Source organism: Watersipora subatra, chromosome 1, assembly GCF_963576615.1.
Source record: "Watersipora subatra chromosome 1, tzWatSuba1.1, whole genome shotgun sequence".
Taxonomy (NCBI): Eukaryota; Metazoa; Bryozoa; class Gymnolaemata; order Cheilostomatida; family Watersiporidae; genus Watersipora; species Watersipora subatra.
In genome coordinates this window covers 2,904,903-2,926,408 of record NC_088708.1, presented here as the reverse complement: position 1 = coordinate 2,926,408, position 21,506 = coordinate 2,904,903, and the positions used below count along the sequence as shown (strand labels likewise).

At 34.9% G+C, this 21,506-nt stretch overlaps 2 protein-coding genes and 1 non-coding gene across 3 annotated transcripts; 2 read left to right on the top strand and 1 right to left on the bottom strand.

The window, feature by feature from the left end:
* Positions 1-2,796: 2,796 nt before the first annotated feature.
* On the bottom strand, positions 2,797-11,724 carry LOC137386447 (NADH dehydrogenase [ubiquinone] 1 alpha subcomplex subunit 11-like). Its single transcript, XM_068072841.1, has 4 exons — positions 11,501-11,724; positions 8,575-8,670; positions 6,648-6,767; positions 2,797-3,213 (listed from the first exon to the last, which is right to left on the bottom strand). The coding sequence occupies exons 1-4, from the start codon at positions 11,598-11,600 to the stop codon at positions 2,960-2,962; spliced, it is 570 nt and encodes a 189-aa protein (XP_067928942.1). The 5' UTR covers positions 11,601-11,724; the 3' UTR covers positions 2,797-2,959.
* Positions 11,725-11,860: 136 nt separating this feature from the next.
* On the top strand, positions 11,861-15,384 carry LOC137386289 (large ribosomal subunit protein uL10-like). Its single transcript, XM_068072831.1, has 5 exons — positions 11,861-11,976; positions 12,628-12,816; positions 14,114-14,433; positions 14,691-14,876; positions 15,002-15,384. Exons 2-5 carry the CDS (start codon positions 12,672-12,674, stop codon positions 15,287-15,289), a joined length of 939 nt encoding a protein of 312 aa, XP_067928932.1. The 5' UTR covers positions 11,861-11,976; positions 12,628-12,671; the 3' UTR covers positions 15,290-15,384.
* A 773-nt stretch (positions 15,385-16,157) lies between these two features.
* On the top strand, positions 16,158-16,226 carry LOC137386125 (small nucleolar RNA R38). Its single transcript, XR_010977823.1, has one exon. It is a non-coding gene; the product is annotated as a small nucleolar RNA R38 (small nucleolar RNA).
* Positions 16,227-21,506: the final 5,280 nt, after the last annotated feature.

Here is a 21,506-nt window from a genome sequence, read left to right as displayed (position 1 = left end):
ATACACTCTTAGTAGGCACGCGTGTATAATTACACACTCTGAACTTCCGATCATGACTAGCGATTACAGGGTTTACCATGGACAGGCTAGTTGGTGCCATACTATATAAGCTATGTATTATTTGCGAAGTATTACTCTGTCGTTTACATGTGACATATTAGCTGCGCGATCGAGTATTGCCTTGTTAAATGATGTGCAACCAGTTTAAACCTACCAGCCCCAGACTCATCCCACACCTTTGCATACCACAAAAAACTTTTCACCCAACATGTACTATAACTGTCACAATCTGATTGTCAGTTACTGTAGTCATACAGCCCCAAAGGTCCCATTATTATTATAATGAGAATATACAAATACATATTGTATTACATAGACAAAAGGAAGAGACATAAAGTAATAGTACCAGACCATCTTGTAAACATTTCATGTTACTACCGCTATACTTTATAAGGATATTGTATGAAACATTCAACTTGCAATGCCGCTGAGTATGGATGATAAATTTTTACTTACGTGTTTTGGACCGCTACAACAATCTATTACGATATGTCTACTAATGCGCACCAATCTAACAGCTCGGAAGACATGTTATTCTTAGACACACTACTATATGATGAGTGGTTTCGAAGGAAAATATTTATTGTAGGATATTTTCAACATATAAAAATAATTTACTAGTATGCTTCACGCTGAAACTAGAAACTGCAGCTTCAAGTTCACTGAACCGGTACACAACAATATGCAGTAGTTGGATATGAGTTCTACTCGTGTAAACAGGGTGCAAGTGTTCTCAAATCATCTTACGAGTGTTTGAGCAACCCGTCCGAGAAGAAGTGTGATGTTTGCTTAGCTTACTGTAAGCAGAGGTTGCGCATGTTTTTAAGAGTATTATTGCACAAAAATTGGTGTTGTGGTTTTTGTTAGACATGTTTGAGTTCAGTGGCAAGGAAACCTTGATGACTGCGATATGCTCAGTTACAAAGAGCAATTTAAGGTCGGAAGCAATTTCCGTCACTACAGGCGACTTTTTGGGAATTGAACGTAAAAGCCCAACCTGACAATCTAGACCACTAGGATACGGCTGACTTCATTTTGATGTCATAAACAGTCAACTCCATAACTGCATCCAATTGTACTTGTCACCAGATGAACTTACCCTGTGAAGTCTATTTGATTTGCTATAAATAAAAAATGAGGCAGCAAATATTATCTCTTTCATACTCTCATAGTAAATATTTATAGAATTTCTTGTTGACATGTAGATACATTACATACATGTATATAGTAATGAATGCATAAAAGTTGCATGTTACATCGAGGTGGTCAGGAATTCCACAAGTTTAGTTTTCCTGTATCAATAGATGTACTCGAATAGCAAAGATGGAAGGTCTTGCTTGAAGTTAATCATTGTACTAAATGATTTATGTTGTTACTTGAGCTACGCTGGTAATGCTTACAATAAATGTGTCACTTTATCCCACCACACTTTAAGAAGCTCATCGCAGTGATAACACTAAACTGCCTAATTTTGATGTGAAATAGCGCTACCATTTGCGCTTGCGGTCAGCCAAATCTCTTGTAGATTGAGTTTATATGTCCAATGTGAAACTTTTTTTGTACTGCAGTATTTAGAAATAAGTATTTTATCATATATAAGTACCTTGTATAGTTGTATATCTCAACACTTACTTTTATCTTACCTAGTGAAGACAACGCAACCTCAATTAGCTATGATATTGTTATATCAGTAGTGTTGTGATTATTCTCTTTCCTTTAGACATTTATGAGGTACAAATAACGCTAAAACTCATAAAACTAAAATAGACACATCAGCGCTTCCTTGCACTCACAAATACGATTGCTTTTATAATAACTTTTTTTACAATGTTTAAAACTTAGGGTCAGAGGAGAGCTTGCAGCCCTATCTATTGCCGAGGGTGGGCTCATAATTTGCTGAAGCCGTGTAGCAATGGTTCTACTACAACCTGGAGCATTCCCATTGGCCTTGCATGTTTGTATGACAGTTTTGCTAGTATCCGTGTTTCGCAGTACCTTTACTTCCGCAGTCACATTGGAAGTCCTCTACTACTAAAATCATGTAACAGTACCTTTATTTTCATAGTCACATAGCACTACCCCTACTTCCATAGTTACATGGCAGTAGCTCTGTTCTTGTAGTTATGTAGCAGTACTTCTATTTCTGTAGTGATGTAGCAATCCTGCTATTTGTGTGATTGTGCAGCAATGCCACTATTCCCTGAGATCTTGCAGCAATATATTCACTGTTGTATGTTCAATAACACTAAGAACAACTATACAGTGCACACAAGTGTCACGCCCAAAAGAAAATATGGCTCACAGCAATATGCATATACATGTAAATTGAATCCTGATCTTTCTATACAGATGATAGCATGTTATTCTCAGAGTAGGTCTTGGAATCAGGTATTTCACTGTTACGTCTACCTGAAATCCCTTTAGCATACGGTCAGAAAAAAGTTTTGGTAAACCTATTTTCTGACAAGATTCTAATTTTAAAACCGTGTTTGTACCAACCACTACGCATCGAATTATTTGGGAAGTAAAATATGCTCAAAATGGTTGCAGTTCTTACTTGTTTAGGCACAGTGATAGATAATTAGCAGCTGGTAGCGTGCTTTTGAAAGTAAGTCATCAAAAACCTCAGAAATTTGGTTATTGCAAGCCTAACAGGCACTCTTTTGGTAATGTATTTGCGTCAATATCCATCTCGTTGCCATCCATCACAGCCACACAAAAATACTTCCGGAGTGGTCAACCACCAAATTATTTTTTATTTTCAAAAATTACCTACCACACACAGCATTAATATAACATCAAAAAGATCTGCATGAAAAAGAACATGCAGTTGAAAACAAATTGTCATCCAGTGAAGAAGTCTTGCCAACAGGTGAGAACATTCATTAAACCCAACTAGCTACACCTCTGATGCTTGCTTAGTTTTCAACTGCCTGTAGTATTCTTCGTTCTTCTCCTCGTACATTTGCCTTAATGTGACGTCCCTTTTTCCAAATTCAAAGAGTGTAAAGGAAAGTGGCGATTGACGCCTGGCCTTTTTTAAATCATTTTCCAAATGCCAAAGGTCTCTGCCTTCCATATTTGCCTCCTTGTTGGCGTAGAGCAGAAAAGCACTTACACCAGCCAATGAGAAAAATGCTGTTGGGCTTGATGCTAGAAACAATATCATGTATTATAGTGACAAAGTAATTGTAAGAAGCAGGTGTTTGAATTACAAGAAAATCATATGGGAAGTGCTTAGTACAGAAGCATACCAAGATGGGACTTAGGTTTAATAGGTGACTAGTGATATGGTAAGACCATATATGAAAAGTGAGGACAAGCACCTATGACAAACAGATCATGCCATTTCTTTTGGTATTACTAAAATGCATAGCATGATAGGTCTGCGACACCCATCGGTCTGCGATGTCTCCAGAGACAAATGTTTTGCTGTTTCATAGTGCCTTAGATTATTACTGTTCCAAGCCTTGGCAAGATATTGGAAAACCAATATCTTTTTCAAAGTTTTTCTTTATTCATTCAAAGTGTATTTGCATCCCTCGTGTCTCATTGGTAAACTCTGTTAGCTAAGTCCACACACGGTGAGTTTTGTAACATAACAGGAAGTGATAAGCCTGCCACTGCAATAACTTCTACTATACAACTAATAGTAATGAAAAGGTATGATTAACATATAGCTGAACACAACCCAATTGGCCAATGTACAACCAGTGGGTTATTAAAATAAAAATTTGTATAGAAACAAGGTGAAGAGGATATTGGCATGCACGCTCCATCTGTAGAGGCAGTAATGCGCTGACTCATTGTTCTTTAATAGACATTGATGTCCTACAATATTGGCCTTGGTAGACGTTATTGTCCCAAATGTATCCTAAATGCATCATTATCGTAAAATAAATTTATGTCGATTACAGTAATACTTCAACTTACGAGTGCTCCAACGTACGAGAAACTTGAGATACGAGCCAGCTTTTAAGCATGTTGTAGCACTAACATACGAGCAATGTTCGAGATACGAGCACGTGAGTCAGTTGCAAAGTACGCCGGATGTGTTTTATGAGAACAGCATCACTCTGTATTTTTCAACTACTCAGGTTATACTTTTGTACCGTTTTTTCTGTGCGCAATTTTCAGTGCAGAATTATGTGAATTAAAAGTATGGTGCGTAGACCGAAAGTTTGCCAGTAAAATGAAAGATAATGCAAAGAAAAAGCAAGTGATAACAATTGATATTAAACGGAAAATTATTGTAAAATATGCAAAATGTGTATGCGTGATTGATCTAGCTCAGCAATATGACAGAAATACATCTACAATTATCAAACCGAAGGGTTATATTCAGGGCATTTAGTTTGCAAAAGGACTAACCATAGTTTCTAAACGACGCAGCGATCTTCACGACCGCTGATGGAGAGACTGCTCAGGCATTGGATAAAAGATAAACAATTGGCCGGTGACAGCGTAACTGAAACGATGTTTCAATAAAGGTGAAGAAAAGGCCGGTGGTTAAAAGGCAAAAAAGCCTATGTGAAAAGGCCGGTGCTATCTATAAAAATTATAAAAATAGACTTTCGGACAAGTTGGCTAGTGGTCGTGCATTAACCCTTTATGACGACACCAGTGTTCGTCCTAATCGCAACACGTTGAAAGGGCGACAAAGGCAAATGTCCTTAGATAGGTTTATCTTAAAACGGCCGGCTAGTCGTGAAAGCGAAACAAAGGAAAAATTAGCCAACCAGCGAGAAACTTCCAACTATGAACGCCGAAGAAATTTTAATTACAAAAAATGAAAGTTTGCTTTTAGGTTTGTTTTTTTAAGACTTTGATAAAATCCAAATTTATCAAATTCAACTGTTGTAATGAAGAATAACACTTATATCTCCCTCCCTGGCAAATGCTAGCGTTAGCTGCTACTGTACCCTAGGACACTTATATTTCGCTAGTATTTAGTTTCGTGAGTAGCTCACAGAGTAAAATTTCGAAGCAACTTAATTTCGCAGCTCTGATGAGTGCGAAAATATAGTGATGTGAAAATAAATGCAGTGGAACAAACATAATTATATTCCTAAGGTTCGGTTCACCGATAAAAAAAATTTCAATTTGCGACTAGTTTGTAATTGTGAACCGCAGGTAGAATGGTGTGGGCAAGGTCGATAATGCAATTTGATCGCTTGCTGCCATTTGTTTCTTGAACTATCAACAGGCCAGTTTTCACTGGGGCAGCTGGCCAGCTGAGCCGCCCCAACTTTTTGGGAATTTTTTACGGTAAGTACAGTCCAACTCGAAAAAACTCGCCCTCAGATAAAATGTAACATTTCATCTCAAACACAAGGTCAACTCAAACGGATTTGTTTGGTCAGTTCCAACGCAACGATAAATTCCTTCAGATAACTCGACCTCAACATCCTTTATTCGAAAAGTTATTTGCCCAACGGCCATGGATGCGGTTTTTATCGCTGTAGAATGTCACTTCATTCCAAGCCATAGAGACAAACATCAACTTCTAGCAGTTCTTAGGCATCATTATTATCATCATCAGAGGCAAAATATTTTTGTTAACGACTTTTATAAAGGTTTGCAAAAGATTAAGTTTTATCAATCACCCGCTTGGCCGTGTCCCATCGAAAGCGTAAAAGCATCCGAATGAACTTGAAATAAAATCCGCAAAATTGATCTTTGTTAAAACGCTCAAAAGGAAAAGATGTTTTTTTCTGAGCGTATTAACTGCGGTCATGTTTTGCCTATTTTAATTTAAAAACGTCTCGTCAGTCACATCACTTAAAACAAAACAAATCTCAAAAAATTACAAGTTATTGAAGAGGTGTCAGTGGTGAATCCAAACCTTTCCAGAGCCATGCTGCTTGTGTAGTACTGTGAGTGTCAGTGCATGTGTCTTATTTTTTTTCAACACACAGTGCTCACTGCATTGATTGATGTCCCCAGCAGACGATAACGCTACTAATGCGTGTGCATTGACATCAAATTTCTATCATTATAAATCATTCCTAATGGAAAAATAATCCTAAATAATTTTCAAAATAATAACGTAATAAATTTTGACAGTCAAATTATTTTGTTGGTTTATATTTTAACGATGCTATAGTGGTCGTTAAAAACGTTAAAATAAATGTCGTTATAAAATTCAATTATACAGTATCAATGAACAAAGCTATTTAGTTTCGCTTTTTCGCTCGTTTGTTATGATAGTTTAGTTTCGCACATGAAACTTTCGCGAGAGGATGACACCGCGAAAACGCGAAAGTTAGATGCCGCGAATACATAAGTGTCCTAGGGTATGTATTTAATTTTACATTTTAATTAATCACATTTCCTTGCATTGTTTTTTTATTTGTTGCTTTTTGAAAGCATGTGGTAAGTTAGCACAATAACCAACATGTTTTTTCTGTTACAATATCTTGTTTTGAGTGTTTTATTTGCATTTTTTAGAGTATAGAAACCAATTAATATATATTTAATTGTTCTATATATAAATAAACTGCACCAACATGCGAGTAAATTGACATACGAGCTCAGTCTCGGAACGCATTAAGCTCGTAAGTCGAAGTATGACTGTATATACAAACCAGCTGCTCCAAGTACAGCGCTGCCGGCTATTCCACCCAAAGCGTGGTTTGTCGCATCATCCTTTCCTCTGAGTTCAGTGCTGATGTAGGTAGTGCTGACGAAGGCGAGCCCAGTGGCAACTGTGTTATACATAAAAAAGTGTACATAGAGAGTATGCAAAAGAGTAAATAGTTGATGCATACATGTATGAACTGGTAATGATTGAACACATTAGGTGTTGCCTACGCTATGCTCGATGACATCCAGAAGCCTTACATTAGTGAAACTACAGTAAGTACATGCTGTATTATAAGCTAATATTGCTTGATAAATATTTGATCTTATCCAATACCAATTTTCTTGGACATTCATAACACCTGCTCTTGCTATACTCTTTGGAAACATACTAACTTATTAGTTACTATAAGAGGCTTTCTACTACGATAGCTACTATAATAGCATTCTCATCATTTCTCCTATTCTTGTGTTCACGCACCAGTAATCCTGACCACAACAGACTATATGTGTGTGGTCACAGAAACCATGGTTAAGTCACAAATGACGAAGTTGAGTTATCCGACTTTGAAGTTGCACCAACTGAATTTATAATATCGGTAACGATTTTTGTAACACTATCTGGACCAATCAAAGAGTGATCTTTCTGAATCTGAAGTCAGTTTAGCCAATAGAAGTCTTTAACCCTCGGAAAAACCCCCTCAAAGCCGTTGCTATGCTAAACAGGAAGTTCTGAAAAATGGTGTCCGATAAATATAATCGTTTCCTTTTTGCCGATTTTAAAGATAACTCTGACATTTTGGACACTTATAATGAGTACTTTGGTATTCCAACTGATGTCAAAAGTGGTGAAAGTAAAGAAAATTACGATGATATTTTCCTAATGATTCTTACAAGATTATTACAATATTTAATTATTGAATACTTATTCGATTTTATAAGATTATTATCAGATTTAATTATAAGAATAATTATTCGAATTTCCAAGATCAAAGTATATAGTGACCGATGGTGTGCAATATATTACTGTTGTTATTTTTCTAAAGATTTCGTTGATGATTGGCTGTGCCCCATATCGCGGTACTGCCAAGCCGTTTTTAATAGCTGCAAAATTAAGAAATACATTTTCTTATAAATATACAGCTATTTCTATGACAACCAACCAAAAATATGTTTAGATTTTTAAATTCAGCATATTTTTTTGGATATAAATACAGAAATCTAAATAAATATCACTACTTTTAGCTAATGGTTACTATGACGTTTTGAAATGTAAACAAAATTGTGCATTGGTTTTCGTTTCTCAAACTTTAACACCAGTTTTCTCAGATTTATGTTTTCGCACTAATGGTAAACGTGCATTCAGTTTATTGACCATAAAATCTGCTGTAATTAAGCTAAAATGAAATATTTTTTTGCAAAATAACTGAGAATTCACTCCTTCTGCTAATGTAGATAACTTCAAATCTTACAATCCCGACTTAACCAAGGTTTCTGTGATCATGACCCATATACTCTCCATTAGAACAGAGAAAATATTACTCAACATGCTGATTGCCTGTACTAGAGATTTATGAACAAATTTTATGTTTCAAACTATTAGCATACTTAGGAACAGTAAAACATACATCAACTTTAGGTGAACATTACCCACTCTAAACAAAACTTAATGGTGTCGAAGATAGGACAACTTCTCACCAGTGACTCAAAGAATAATAGTACTTTAGATATTAGACCATCATCTCCACAACACTTTACATCATCTCCACTATAACTTTACTTGATTAATAAATTAGCACACAAAAGTTGCAGGTTCCTAAATAAATCACCAATATATCTTCATGACACACACAACAAACTTATCGTTAGGAGGAAGTTGAAGAATAGAGATCAATAATTGAGACATCATTGGAGTGCCATAAGATAACAAACCGGCTAAGGAAAAGTGTTTTCCATAAACAATAGCGACTCCGAGCGGTGTTCTGGCAGCAGACACTATATACGCATCAGTAGTACCCGTGAACAGTGCTAAAATAACAATAATATAACAATAATGAATCTGAAATGTAGAGCCATAGCTTTATTAGAATATATGATGAATATGGTTGCTTTATTAGAATATATGATGAATATGGTTGCTTTATTAGACTATGTGATAATATATGGTTGCTTTATTAGAATATATGATGATATATGGTTGCTTTATTAGAATATATGATGATATATGGTTGCTTTATTAAAATATATGATGATATATGGTTGCTTTATTAGACTATGTGATAATATATGGTTGCTTTATTAGAATATATGATGAATATGGTTGCTTTATTAGACTATGTGATAATATATGGTTGCTTTATTAGAATATATGATGATATATGGTTGCTTTATTAGAATATATGATGATATATGGTCGTTTTATTAGAATATATGATGATATATGGTTGCTTTATTAGAATATATGATGATATATGATTGCTTTATTAGAATATATGATAATATATGGTTGCTTTATTAGAATATATGATGATATATGATTGCTTTATTAGAATATATGATAATATATGGTTGCTTTATTAGAATATATGATGATATATGGTCGTTTTATTAGAATATGAGATGATATATGGTTGTTTTATTAGAATATATGATGATATATGGTTGTCTTATTAGAATATGAGATGATATATGGTTGTTTATTAGAATATATGATGATATATGGTTGTTTTATTAGAATATATGATAATATATGGTTACTTTATTAGAATATATGATGATATATGGTTGTTTTATTAGAATACGAGATAATATATGGTTGCTTTATTAGAATATATGGTTGCTTTATTAGAATATATGGTTGCTTTATTAGAATATATGTTTGCTTTATTAGAATATATGATGATATATGGTTGCCCTATTGAATTCATTATGTAGATAGGCTGCCTAATCAATGCTGATCTCAATATGCAATTGGCTCAAAATGCAATTGGCGGTAAGAAGTTTGATTTGTGATGAATAGCAACCTTTTGCCTACACAATAACATGATCAGAATTGCGCTAAGTAGCAACAGAGACTTTTTAAAGGTCTGCTATAAGAATTTTACAAACTTTAAAGAACAATAGGTTCTTCATCTTTAAGATAAAGTTCTAGGTCTAGCCTTTAAGAGATTGCATTTCATTCCTGTCTATTACACATTTTCTTTGCTGCTACAAAATACTGCATATAAATGTATATAAAACAAATTTGAAAAATCTGGTATTTATATATAAAATTTCTAGTGCAACTACAAATGAGATGTTCAGTTTTTTATAACACTCAAGTTTGCTAATAAACTAATTGAAACAGGGTTGGTTTGATATATATATCGCTTGATATATATCATCGATATATATCGCCGCTAGATATGATATTTTTGGGTCAAAAAGCTTGATATTTTTTGAAAAATAACTATTTTATTATGCCGTTTTCACCTTACAACTATTGCTAACAGTCTAGAAATGCTAAATAACACCTAAAATCATCAAACACTTGCATAGGGGCCTATTAGGCGTGTCTAACACAGACAAACAAAGACAGCCAGACCAAGGCGGTGACATTGGCTAGACCAATTATTTAGTGTTTGAGTTGAGAAGAGTTTTTCAGATCTAAATTGTATTCCTTCATCCCAGTACTATCTCCCTAACCTGATTATCTCATTTCATGTTGAACTGTTATACTTTATTGCCTTATTGGAAGACCAGCCTGTTGAAAACCCTTTGAACTTCATAATCCATGATTTTGAATTGAACAACCTGACACCCAAAAACAGAATTGTAAGCACATTATACTGACTCACTGAGATGACAGAGTAACACATCTCATCATTTTCTGTAAAAATCTTTCAATGAAGAGCTTCAAAGGATTCTGGTTCAGTATAAAATCTATAAATATGATGATATAACTTTGACTGCTAGTGTTGAGTGTGCGTTTTCATCATGTGGACTGGTTCACAGCAAGTTAAGAAATTGTCTCGGTGTGGTGAAGGCTGGCAAGCTGGTGTTTGTTTACATATACCTAAACTAGACAAAAGTAGGACATTAGAACATGCATGGACTATCATAGTGTGTATTTACTATTTGAACTATTTTTTTGCACTTTGCATTCATGTCATGATTTCCAACCCAATGTTTGACAAACATTTTCATATTTATAAATATTACTATTATACTAGGCTTACAATAAATAAAGTTTTTGGTATTAAACATTGCTGACTGTTCCCATACAACCTATAAAATACATCGATCACAATGTAAACATCATACAAGTTCAACCTAGCTTCAATTTTTTTTCAAAAATATCATTTGTTTCAAAAGTATCATAAATATCAAAAATATCATGATATATATCAGTGAAATATTTTTGCCTACCCTGAATTGAAATCGAATCGCTAAAAACTTTGAGGTAATGCAACAATTATACAACATTGCCTGTAATGATAGACAGCGACATATAATAGGTGTAACTCCTTTTTCTTAACGATTTAGTGCGACATAGAGAGTTATTTCATTCCAAAATCTGCTTCGGCTGTAAGAACTGCCGTATGTCGATAAAAGCATACCCATAAAAATACACCATACCGTTGGGTAATTGTGCATAGCTTTGACAAATGCTGTAAGCAACTGATAACTGTAGACAATTCATCTACAGAAAATTATATTAACTCATGAACATTTCTACATGTAATAGGACACCTAAAAATAAACTCAAGCGTTTTGGACCGACTAATAGTATCTGTACAAAACGTTCCATGCAAAGTATTGAGCTTTTAGTTTGCCGGTGTGCACCCACAACTAAGGCTCTGAACATTTTAAATCTTACCTAACTTTGCAAGCCATTTAGATATGTACCAAGCTTTTTTATGGGGATCAGTACCATCAGGCGAGTCGAAATAAGTATAATTTCCAGACTTGTCCGGCATCGCTGATAGCTGTGTGTTCGATTTATTTGCGCTAGATCAACCGAGCTATAATCGTAGTAAGTCGAATAGGAACCCTGGGGCATTTGCTATGGCTTTCCATTGTCCTAAGATTTCTGGTTATGCCGTTGTTATGCTCCGATTTGAAGGTTGTTACTTTTATGGAAAATTTAGATGTGGATTTCAAAACTCTTTTAAAAGTTATTGTAAACAGTACTCAGATCTGAAGCTACGTGAGAAAGGCGCTCCCTTTAGCACCATTGACGTGTTTATTACAATCTTATAAATAGGTAAGTGGTGCTATAAGAAGAATTGTTGAAGATGATCAGCAAGCGGTTCGATTGCGAACTTTTTCTGCCTTTTCCGGCCGACCATTTTGGTGAGTTGAACACGTTTTATCTGCGAGAGCTTGGATTTTCAACGGTACCGTCGACATATTTGTTCTGTTAACGTATTAAGTTGACGTTGTATCTTATTAATAGGTTTTAATATTTTTGATAAATGAAATGTTTTTGTTCTGTTCGCAAAAGTTGGTAGTTTTAGTTATCCCGATGAAGACTTAATTACACACAAACTTAATTAAAATGTAGACGATTATTTCATTGTAAACTTCAACCGTCGTGTATTAGATGTGACACATTAATACATTGTAATACACAAATTCAATAATTTTTCCTCATCCTTAGTTGCTACGTATTTGTTTTGCATTTAACCTGAGCTTAAATGAGTTGTTACTGGCATTTTGTGCTAATGTTAAATTGATATCTGGTGTTTCATTACATTTCTTCGGCTGTTAAACTCGTGAATGTGAGTTTATACCGATCCTGGCGTACGAAACATAAATTCCTATGTTCGAGTTATATTAGAGTCCTCAATTCTAGTAATGCTGGTAATGTTTAACCGCTATAACTGTGTGACAACATAATGATACTTCGATTTATACGAATAAAACTTTCAACATGCTGACGTTTCATTATTGCCGTACATATTTTTAGTATTAATAATGAAGTTTGGGCTGTTTATCTTTTAGCTTGTCTTTAAACCGTTTGACACGATCCCTGCACCACATTCAAGATGGTCAAGGAAGACAAGACTACATGGAAATCTAACTATTTCATGAAACTCACATCATTAATGGATGAATATTCAAGGATCTTCATTGTGAATGTCGATAATGTTGGATCTAAGCAAATGCAAAACATCCGAGCAGAGCTGAGAGGTTTGTAATGTATTTTAGTTACAGGACACGCTATCAGTAGTTTGATGTCTGGTAGTTGTATGATTTGTTGTCATTTTGTTGGACTTGCAATAAATTAAGTCAAGTATAATTTCACCTTGTAAAAATATAATGTAACATACCAGTTTCGGCAAAGAAGAGAAAATGCTGAGACAGATTAACCTTCATATGTCGAGGTTCGACATATGAATTAGGTCCTTATTTAATGCAGTTGAAAGATTACCTAAACCCTCCGTCAATATTTTTAATTTATTGCTTATAAGTAAGCACTTGTGCAATTGTTAGCAGCAGATAAATCAATTTTTCTACACACATCTGCTCTCAATATGCTGCCACAATTCTCTCTCCTATTTCTTATCTGTTTGTACTACATGTGTAATGCTGTTTAAACCTTTGCAAATTTATTATAATTTCAACCTTTTGCTTCTACCAAGGCATTTAACATGCTAATGTCCATAAGACCCGTTTGCTAATTACAGCGATCATATGGACTGATAACAGTGAAAAGGGTATCGTTGCCACTAAAGTCCTGAAGTAATTCAGGAATGCATATGAAAATCATAATTTATGCATGTTTTGCGCTCAAGATAATCTGACGGATCAAATACTAAACTGCCCTATAATCTTGTACACGAGACTGCTGACGTACAAGCCGTAATTGCCGTTAATCTAGTTACCCGGAGCAGAAATCTGTTTGAAATGGGCTGCATACTGGTGTTACCAAAATTCCCAACTTGCTCGGTATGATGAAAATAACTGACAGGTCATATTTACAAGATGAGTAACAATGTTAAAACAACAAAGTCATCCGGCTAGCAAACACTTCTCTTAAGAATCATTCAACTGCATCTTCACCGAAGCTTCTCTTTTAGACTCGTTTAGAAATGATCCATTGTCTATGATTTTTGATGTAGCAATATTGATCAGAAATTGTCTGCAGTTATAAGTCAGAAAAATACATCAAAACTTACACACAAGAACTAAAACATTTGGCTATTTTTTAATGGCATCATACTTTAAAGAAAAGACATACTGCCAATGGTTTCTTGGGAATGGTTACTAATAATTTATTTAACTTGTTGCCATGCTCTCTAGCACCAAGGTTAAGAGCAGTATAAAGATGGTTCTTACATATCTTTGTTGGCAAGATTGTTGCCCTATGATGGACTCACAGTTGTCTATATATTAAATTTGTAATTTACTCGACTTATCCTGATTTGTCCAATATTGTGTGCATTGTTTTTATTCAATCTTGACATTTAAAGTTATTCCTGTTCAGGTGATGCTACTTTGCTGCTTGGTAAGAATACAATGATGCGAAAGGCTATTCGGGGACATCTTGAAAACAATCCTTCTTTGGAAAAACTCTTACCCTTGATCAGACAAAATGTTGGTTTTGTCTTTACGGACAAGGAGCTAACGGAAATTCGTGATAAGATCCTTGCAAACAAAGTTCCTGCCGCTGCGCGAGCTGGAGCACTTGCTCCAGTGTCGTGCACTGTGCCTAAGCAGGTCACGCCTCTTGGTCCTGAAAAGACCTCTTTCTTTCAGGCTCTTCAAATTCCAACCAAAATTTCTCGAGGAAATATTGAAATTCTTGTGAGTGTATTTACAAATTCAATGGTTATTCTTGTTGTACCCAAAGGTGTTAACACATTAACCTTTTGTTAGGTATTATTGTTTGGAAATAAACAAATTTTTGAGATAACTTGGTAGATATCAAGCCGCAACCAAAAATACCACTAGCATGAGTAATTTTGCCAAAGAATATAAAGCTTAGCCATCAGCTTCTATAATGTAAAATAGCTTGTCATGTCAATGTAAGATTAATTTTGAAAGATCGACATTTTTTGTAGTCTGATGTTGAGCTGATCAAGGCCAATGAAAAGGTAGGTGCATCTGAAGCCACACTCCTCAATATGCTGGGAATCTCCCCCTTTACATATGGTCTGGTCATTGAAAAGATTTATGACGATGGAACTGTTCTTGACCCTGCTATTCTTGACATTACTGATGAGCAACTGAGAGAAGCTTTCATGAAGGTAAGCTTTAGCTTCGTAGCGTTTCCAGGGCAATTCATGCTTTATTTATTACTTGCGGTAGTGGAAATTTCCTTACAAACATGTCATGGTAATTATTGTTTTAACTGTCTTCCTTTTTGTTCTAGGGCGTTGCAAGGGTGGCTTCCTTGTCACTCAGCATGAACTACCCAACAGTTGCATCTGCACCTCACTCCATTATTAACGGTTTCAAGAGACTTCTCGCCATTGCTGCTGTCACTGACATAGAGTTTGAAGAGGCCAAAACTCTGAAGGAGTATTTAGCTGATCCGAGCAAGTTTGTTGCTGCTGCTTCAGCTGCCACTCCTGCAGCTGAAGCAGAGGCTCCTGCCCCTGCAGCGCAAGAGGAATCTGAGTCCGAGGATGAGGATATGGGCTTTTCCTTGTTCGATTAAATGAAGGACCTCTTACGTTCTGCTCTAGACCAACTGTTTGTGGTTCTAACCTGTAAAGCTGTTTTGAAGAAATAAAATAGTGTTGGCTGGAGTAACCCCCATGTTCTGTTTAGTTAATATAGTAGGCTGTTTTGCAACTGCATGGTAGGAATGATTGACAGATGGATAATAGCAAATATATTTGTTGTGAATGGTTGATATTTCTGTCAGCTGAGCTGTACGGATTTCTACATGGGATAATCGTAAGTTATAATAGCCTCTGTTTATATTTACCTAAATTAGGTTTGCTATGGTTTGTTTTAGTTAGTTTCATTAGGTTTTGATTATGTGACATGTCGTTTAGTTCAAAGGTTTGTCTGTGCTATGTATTTTATCAAGTTTTGTATGATACCATAGTATTTTTTATTTTGTAACCTTACAGCACTAGTAAACTGTTTTTATGGAATTGTAGATCAATTGAAGTATTAGCTTCATCAACTGAAAACCTTCAACGTTGTAAAGGTCAAAGAGGTTGGAGTGTTCAGGTACAGTACAATTTGGTCACAAAGCCTGTCAAGTATGTCATAACTCAACCCTGGTTGACTTGTAACAGCAACTCTGTTGTACAGCAACCCCAATGTGGTTCTGGAAGTTTGTATCATCCCTTTCGGACAAAGCCAATGTTGGTCACAATTTTGTACAGCTGCCAGCATTGTTGCTTTTAAATACCATTAGCATTAAGATGCATGATCCAGTTTTCTTTTAGCTTGTTGGCACTATAGTTAGTAACGCAGTTGATTGCATTATTATCTTATAAGGTGACAATTTATAGAATTTTAATGTTACGTTTAGGTTGGCTTCAAATCCCTTCAGTTTTGCGAAATCTTTCGAGTTCACATGATGAATAGTTATCCCTGTCAGACATGTTCATGTTGACAACTGGTAAACTGATGAACTGCCCATTTTGTAATTTTTGTTATCACATTGTTTTCTTTCATGTTTAAAAAAGTTTTCTTTTTTGTTGTAGATGTTCTTTTGCTGTGGGCAGATCGCTTTTAAAGAAAATAAGGGTATGTTTTTATGATTTAGTTCTGTTTTATTTCATTGTCTTTTGATGATAGCGTTCTTCCGATTGTTGCTGAGGTTTGTCTATTTGAATTCCTCGTTTCTGATGGACATAACTGTGAGACGATATGTGTGTGCTCACTGCCTGCGGTATATTACAATCTGTCCTTAATTTGTAGCCAAAGGATTTCTCCCTCATTCGATGTCTGTAGATGACTTTCTATCCAGGTGAGCCAAAAATGACCAATATAATTTTATACCTTGCTATTTGTTTCTTTTCCTGTACTCTGTCTGGTGATGAAAATACCTTTCTGATTGTTGCTGAGGATCATCACTGTGAATTCCTCGTTTCTGATAGACGTAATTGTGAGATGGTGTTCATATGCTGACTGCCTAAAATGCATTACAATGTGTCCTTCATGTTTGTAGCCAAAAGATTCATTCTTCGTTTGATGTCCTCTGATCACTTTCTATTCGCGTGAGTAAAAATGTAACCAACATTTCATATCTCCCTATCGTGGAATATCTGCTTATGATATTATTATTGATGATATAAAGCCCTCTACATAGGAAATTTTCAAGTCGTGAAACATCTTATGGTAGTACTTTTTCTTCGACTTACCAAAGATATTTCCAGGATTGGGAAAAATTTTGCACACATCAATTACCAGCTTTTTTCATAACCACTAACATAATTTTACTTTGTTGAAGCGTGCCACATGAAAACATCAGCAACATAACAAAACAACTTTGCATCACTTTAATTTATTAAAAGTTTATTTTAATTTTGACCAAGTATTGCAGTTGATTCACAGTAGACCCTCTAGAAGTCCCATTTTCTGACATGAAAAAAATCATCGAACATTTTTTTAGGATGATTTAAATCGGCCAACTCTGTATATTTCTAGATGTACAAGGCCTGTTGCGTACTCTGAGTAGGCGTTGCATACTCTGACTTATCCATGGGATATGGCTTAGAACATGTCTCCGTATCCTTTTGTTTAGCGAAAATCTGTAAAGGACTAGTGTTTCATATTTATTCTCTGTGTAATTTGGAGTTATCATATATCTCCTACTGAGTAGGACAGCCGTTTATGGCAATGCAAGCTTTCTGTATTTTAAGTATGTTGACAGTTTTTCAGTTCATAACGAGGTCAATAAATCTTTCTCTGTTTTTAAAAACATTTAATCTGAACCAAGACAATACAACCCTCACTCCTGACCTCCAGCTTAACGCGGTCTTTGTTCAGTCTCGCCTAGACGGCTAAAGATTACAAACATTCCGTTCATAATTTTTTTATTTGTCATTTTTATGGTTTTTTCTTTTTTCGATGTGAGTATTTTTTCTATTCATGTAGTGATATACATGTAATTCTAATATGTATTCGTTACCAATGTTAATCATGCCATAAATTGATGCAAATAGTAAATCGGAATTTTGTGGAGACTTGGAACAGATTAGGGTGTTAAAATGGCTAATTCAGTCTGATGAAATTCTCTGTTCACGAAACAGCTTCTGAAACGAATTACATTCGAAAGTAGTGGTTGTCCTATATTTGTTTCTTTTCATTTGTCTGGCGGTGAGAATACCCTTCTGATTGTTGATCAGGATTTCCTATTTGAATTCCTCGTTTCTGATGGACATGATTGTCAGATGATACTCGTCTGCTCTTTGTCTGCAGCATGTTACAATGTGCACTTTATATTTGTAGCCAGAAGATTCATTCTTCATTTGGAATATTCAAATGGCCATCCAATCATGTAAGTCTAACCATCCAATATCACCTCAACTCCATGTGATGTGATGATATGAATATTCTTTATGCCTTTTAATCATTGGTGTCACTTGATTAGTTCTTTTGGTTAACATATGTACCTTTAGTTGGTCTAGTGTAATAATTCCAAAGTCAAATTTAACTCTTGCAGCTCAATTGTAAAATTCATCTTTGCTGTTGAAGTTCCACCTTCACAGCGATACTGTTAAAAGGATATTTAGATTCAGTTTTTTATGGTGCCTTTGACTCTTTCGCTACTGTAAGATGATGTATCGGCTTATCAATAGGATTTCAATTTTCTTTTCATCACGAAGCCCACACATTAGCTAGACCAATCAAATTTTGTCTCCAATGAAACAACCTTGTTGCCAATCATGTGCAACCACTAAAAAAGTTTTTAGCTCAGCAATTCCATTTTTAATTATTTTTTGAAAACAGGTTAACCAGATCGTTGTCGTCATGGCGATAATGAAACAAACCGCATTCATTCAACCCAAAGAAAGTGTCATAAATTTTCGCGAGTAGGATCTACTAAACAATTTTATACTAATTTTGTAAATTTAGAGCTTTCTACAGTAAAACGACATCTGTTTCAATCCTCGAGATATTGCTTAAATAATAATGGTATATCGATTTTTTCAAAAATCCGTTTGAATTAATTTGAGCGAAATAATCATTCGGTCAGAATTCAATGCGGTAGCCAAAGATTTAAGTTAACATGTTAAAGGCAAGTTTAGTTTCTCTTCAAGTTATAAAAGTGAAATTACACTTGTGTTACTGTGTTGGTAACTGATGCTTTAAACAGTCCACAAAATTGGCTGATATGATTTTTGCAGAGCGATTTTTTATTTCAATTTCACACGATGACTAGTTATCCCTGTCAGACATGTTGACACCTGGTAAACCGAAGTAAAACCGCTCTTTAGTATCATTACAATTTTTGTGTGATAACTGCTCGCTATTGTTTCAAATACTGTTGTTCTTCACTGTGTAAACTTTACATTTAGGTCAGAGATCTTAGCAACCATACATTTCGAGTATGTTTTTGTTGTTAATTGTTTGGTTCTTTTCATATACTGCGTGTCTGGTGATGACATTACCCTTCTGATTGTTGCTGAGGATTGTTTACTTGAATTCCTCGTTTCTGATGGACATGACTGTGAGACGATTTCCTCCTGTTGACCTCCTGCATTTTGTTACATGGTACCCTTTGTATTTGTAGCCGAAGCACTCATCTTGTATTTGGAGTGTTGAGATAGCTTTCAATCTTTGTAAGTAATGCAGACCAATATTATATATTCACTTTGCTCGATGATAGGTATTTTGATTAGCGCCTTTTGCCCTTAATTTAACCTGATGGCTCCTTGTACATGTTTTTATTTGAATGTGATAGTTTTGTCGGCAACATAAAATTTCAATTCTTAAAGTTTGATTGGAAAACTTAGTCATTGCCGTTAAAGCTCCGCCGTTACAATTATTTTTTTTACAAATAACTAATCTAGTGCAATTCTTTGTGTTTTCCTGATTCTAAATAGTTTAGTATAAGGCAAACATAATTACTCTTAATCAGAAAAAGTAAAATGCGCTGAAGTTGATGACTCATGTTCTAAAATGTGTCGCAATAGTTTGTGAATATGCCAGTAGAAAAAAGCCAACTTTCAGTGTTGAACTTACTACAAGGTTGGCGTTTGGAATAACATCCCTTGTTGGAGATTATTAAGCACCGCAAATACTGCCTATTACAAAAAGTGAAACGTTGCATTCTAAAACTCTGGTGGCTCTTTTTTTTAACCAATGCACAAAAAGCATATTTTATGCTTGATATGATATGCTAAAATATGATTGATTATCTCTGACATACTATTCCAACATGTCTTTCTTTTGGTTTTTTTATATTTGTTATTAACATTCGCGAGTCTTGTTTTTCACGTCTAATGCCTATACACCGTGCGATGGCAAGTAGATGAGTAGCTAGATATGTGATTGTAATTTTGTGTAACTGTTTTTTATTAATGCTGTGATTTTTGCATTATTATTTTCAAGTTCACATGATGAGTAGTTATCCCTGTCAGACATGATAATGTTGACAACTGGTAAACTGAAGTGAAGCCGCTATTTACTATTACAATTTATTTAGTATTATGATTGTAAATGTACCTGCAACGCTTTTGTTTCAGATACGATGAACTGTCACTGTGGGAGGGTTACACTAATGTCAGATACCTCAGCAACCATACCTCACAAGTATGTCTTCTTAATGTTGTCTTGGCTCTTAGCATATACAGTAGACACTCTTGTAACGTTAAACCATAACTGCCACGAACAACTTTTATCGTATTTAATAAGTAATTCAGACACGCTGATTACGATTTTGTAATCAAAATAAAGATTAGGCCACTAACTTTCAGAGTAATGAAGGACTTTTTTATAGCGTTTTAATATCGGTCTCGAAAACAACACGATCGGCATAACAAGCTCCGCCCATAAATACGTGACGTAACCTAGCTTTTTATGAACAGAAGTTACGTAGGGATGTTTAGACCGATTTAGAATAATAGAGATGGGTGTTTTAAAATCCATTAATATCTAAATTCAGCCTTAAAAATAATATCAGTCTTTTCTGAAAGGTAGATAAGCTATTTAGCATTGCGTATTTAAAAAGTGCGATAATAACGCTAGCTTGTGATAAAACCGCGCTTTTTGAGCTCATTTTTCTCGGCGTCCAGCCCATTTAAACGTCATGTAACAAGCTGCAAGCAATTTTAAATAGTTAATATCCCTTTCATAAAAAACTGAAATTATTTTACAGGCTGGAATTAGATAATAATGGGTTTTAAGACACCCATCTCTATTATTCTAAATCGGACTAAACATTCCTAACTTCCGTTTCTGAAAAAGCTAGGTTTCGTCACATATTTATGGGCGGAGCTTGTAATGCCGTTTGTGTTGTTTTCAAAACGGATATTGAAACGCTTTAAAAAAGCCTAAATGACTTTGAAGGTTAGTGGACTAATCTTTATTTTGAATACAAAATCGGAATCAGCGTGTCTGATTTACCCAGTAAACACGATAAAAGTTGTTCGTGACAGTTATGGTTTAATTCCAGATTAGGTAAAAAATTTGTAGGAACCTTTTGCTTCCTACTACATTAAAAAATTCCTTACAACGTAAAGTGTCCGGTCGAGCAAGTTTTCAAAATCGATTTGAATGTTAGTTTATTTTGCGTTATATATAACTTTCGCAGCATTCTAGTTCGTCGTAATAGATCGTTAACTGTGTCGACAAAAAGGCGAATAGAATAGCTGCGCAAGTGTTTATAAATACATAGGCGATTGATTGGTGCAGGTGTTACAGCGTTGGTCTACTAGTTGTAATGGCACAAGGGGTATCGTTGAAAA

Bases quoted from the DNA above. Each gene is read 5' to 3' on its own strand.
- LOC137386289 (XM_068072831.1), top strand. From the start codon at position 12,672: ATGGTCAAGGAAGACAAGACTACATGGAAATCTAACTATTTCATGAAA. The intron at 14,434-14,690 runs GTGAGTGTATTT...CATTTTTTGTAG, and splicing joins GAGGAAATATTGAAATTCTT to TCTGATGTTGAGCTGATCAA. The intron at 14,877-15,001 runs GTAAGCTTTAGC...TTTTTGTTCTAG, and splicing joins TGAGAGAAGCTTTCATGAAG to GGCGTTGCAAGGGTGGCTTC.
- LOC137386447 (XM_068072841.1), bottom strand. From the start codon at position 11,600: ATGCCGGACAAGTCTGGAAATTATACTTATTTCGACTCGCCTGATGGT. The intron at 6,768-8,574 runs GTTTGTTATCTT...TGTATAACACAG, and splicing joins AAAACACTTTTCCTTAGCCG to TTGCCACTGGGCTCGCCTTC. The intron at 3,214-6,647 runs GTTTGTATATAC...TATTGTTTCTAG, and splicing joins CGCTGTACTTGGAGCAGCTG to CATCAAGCCCAACAGCATTT.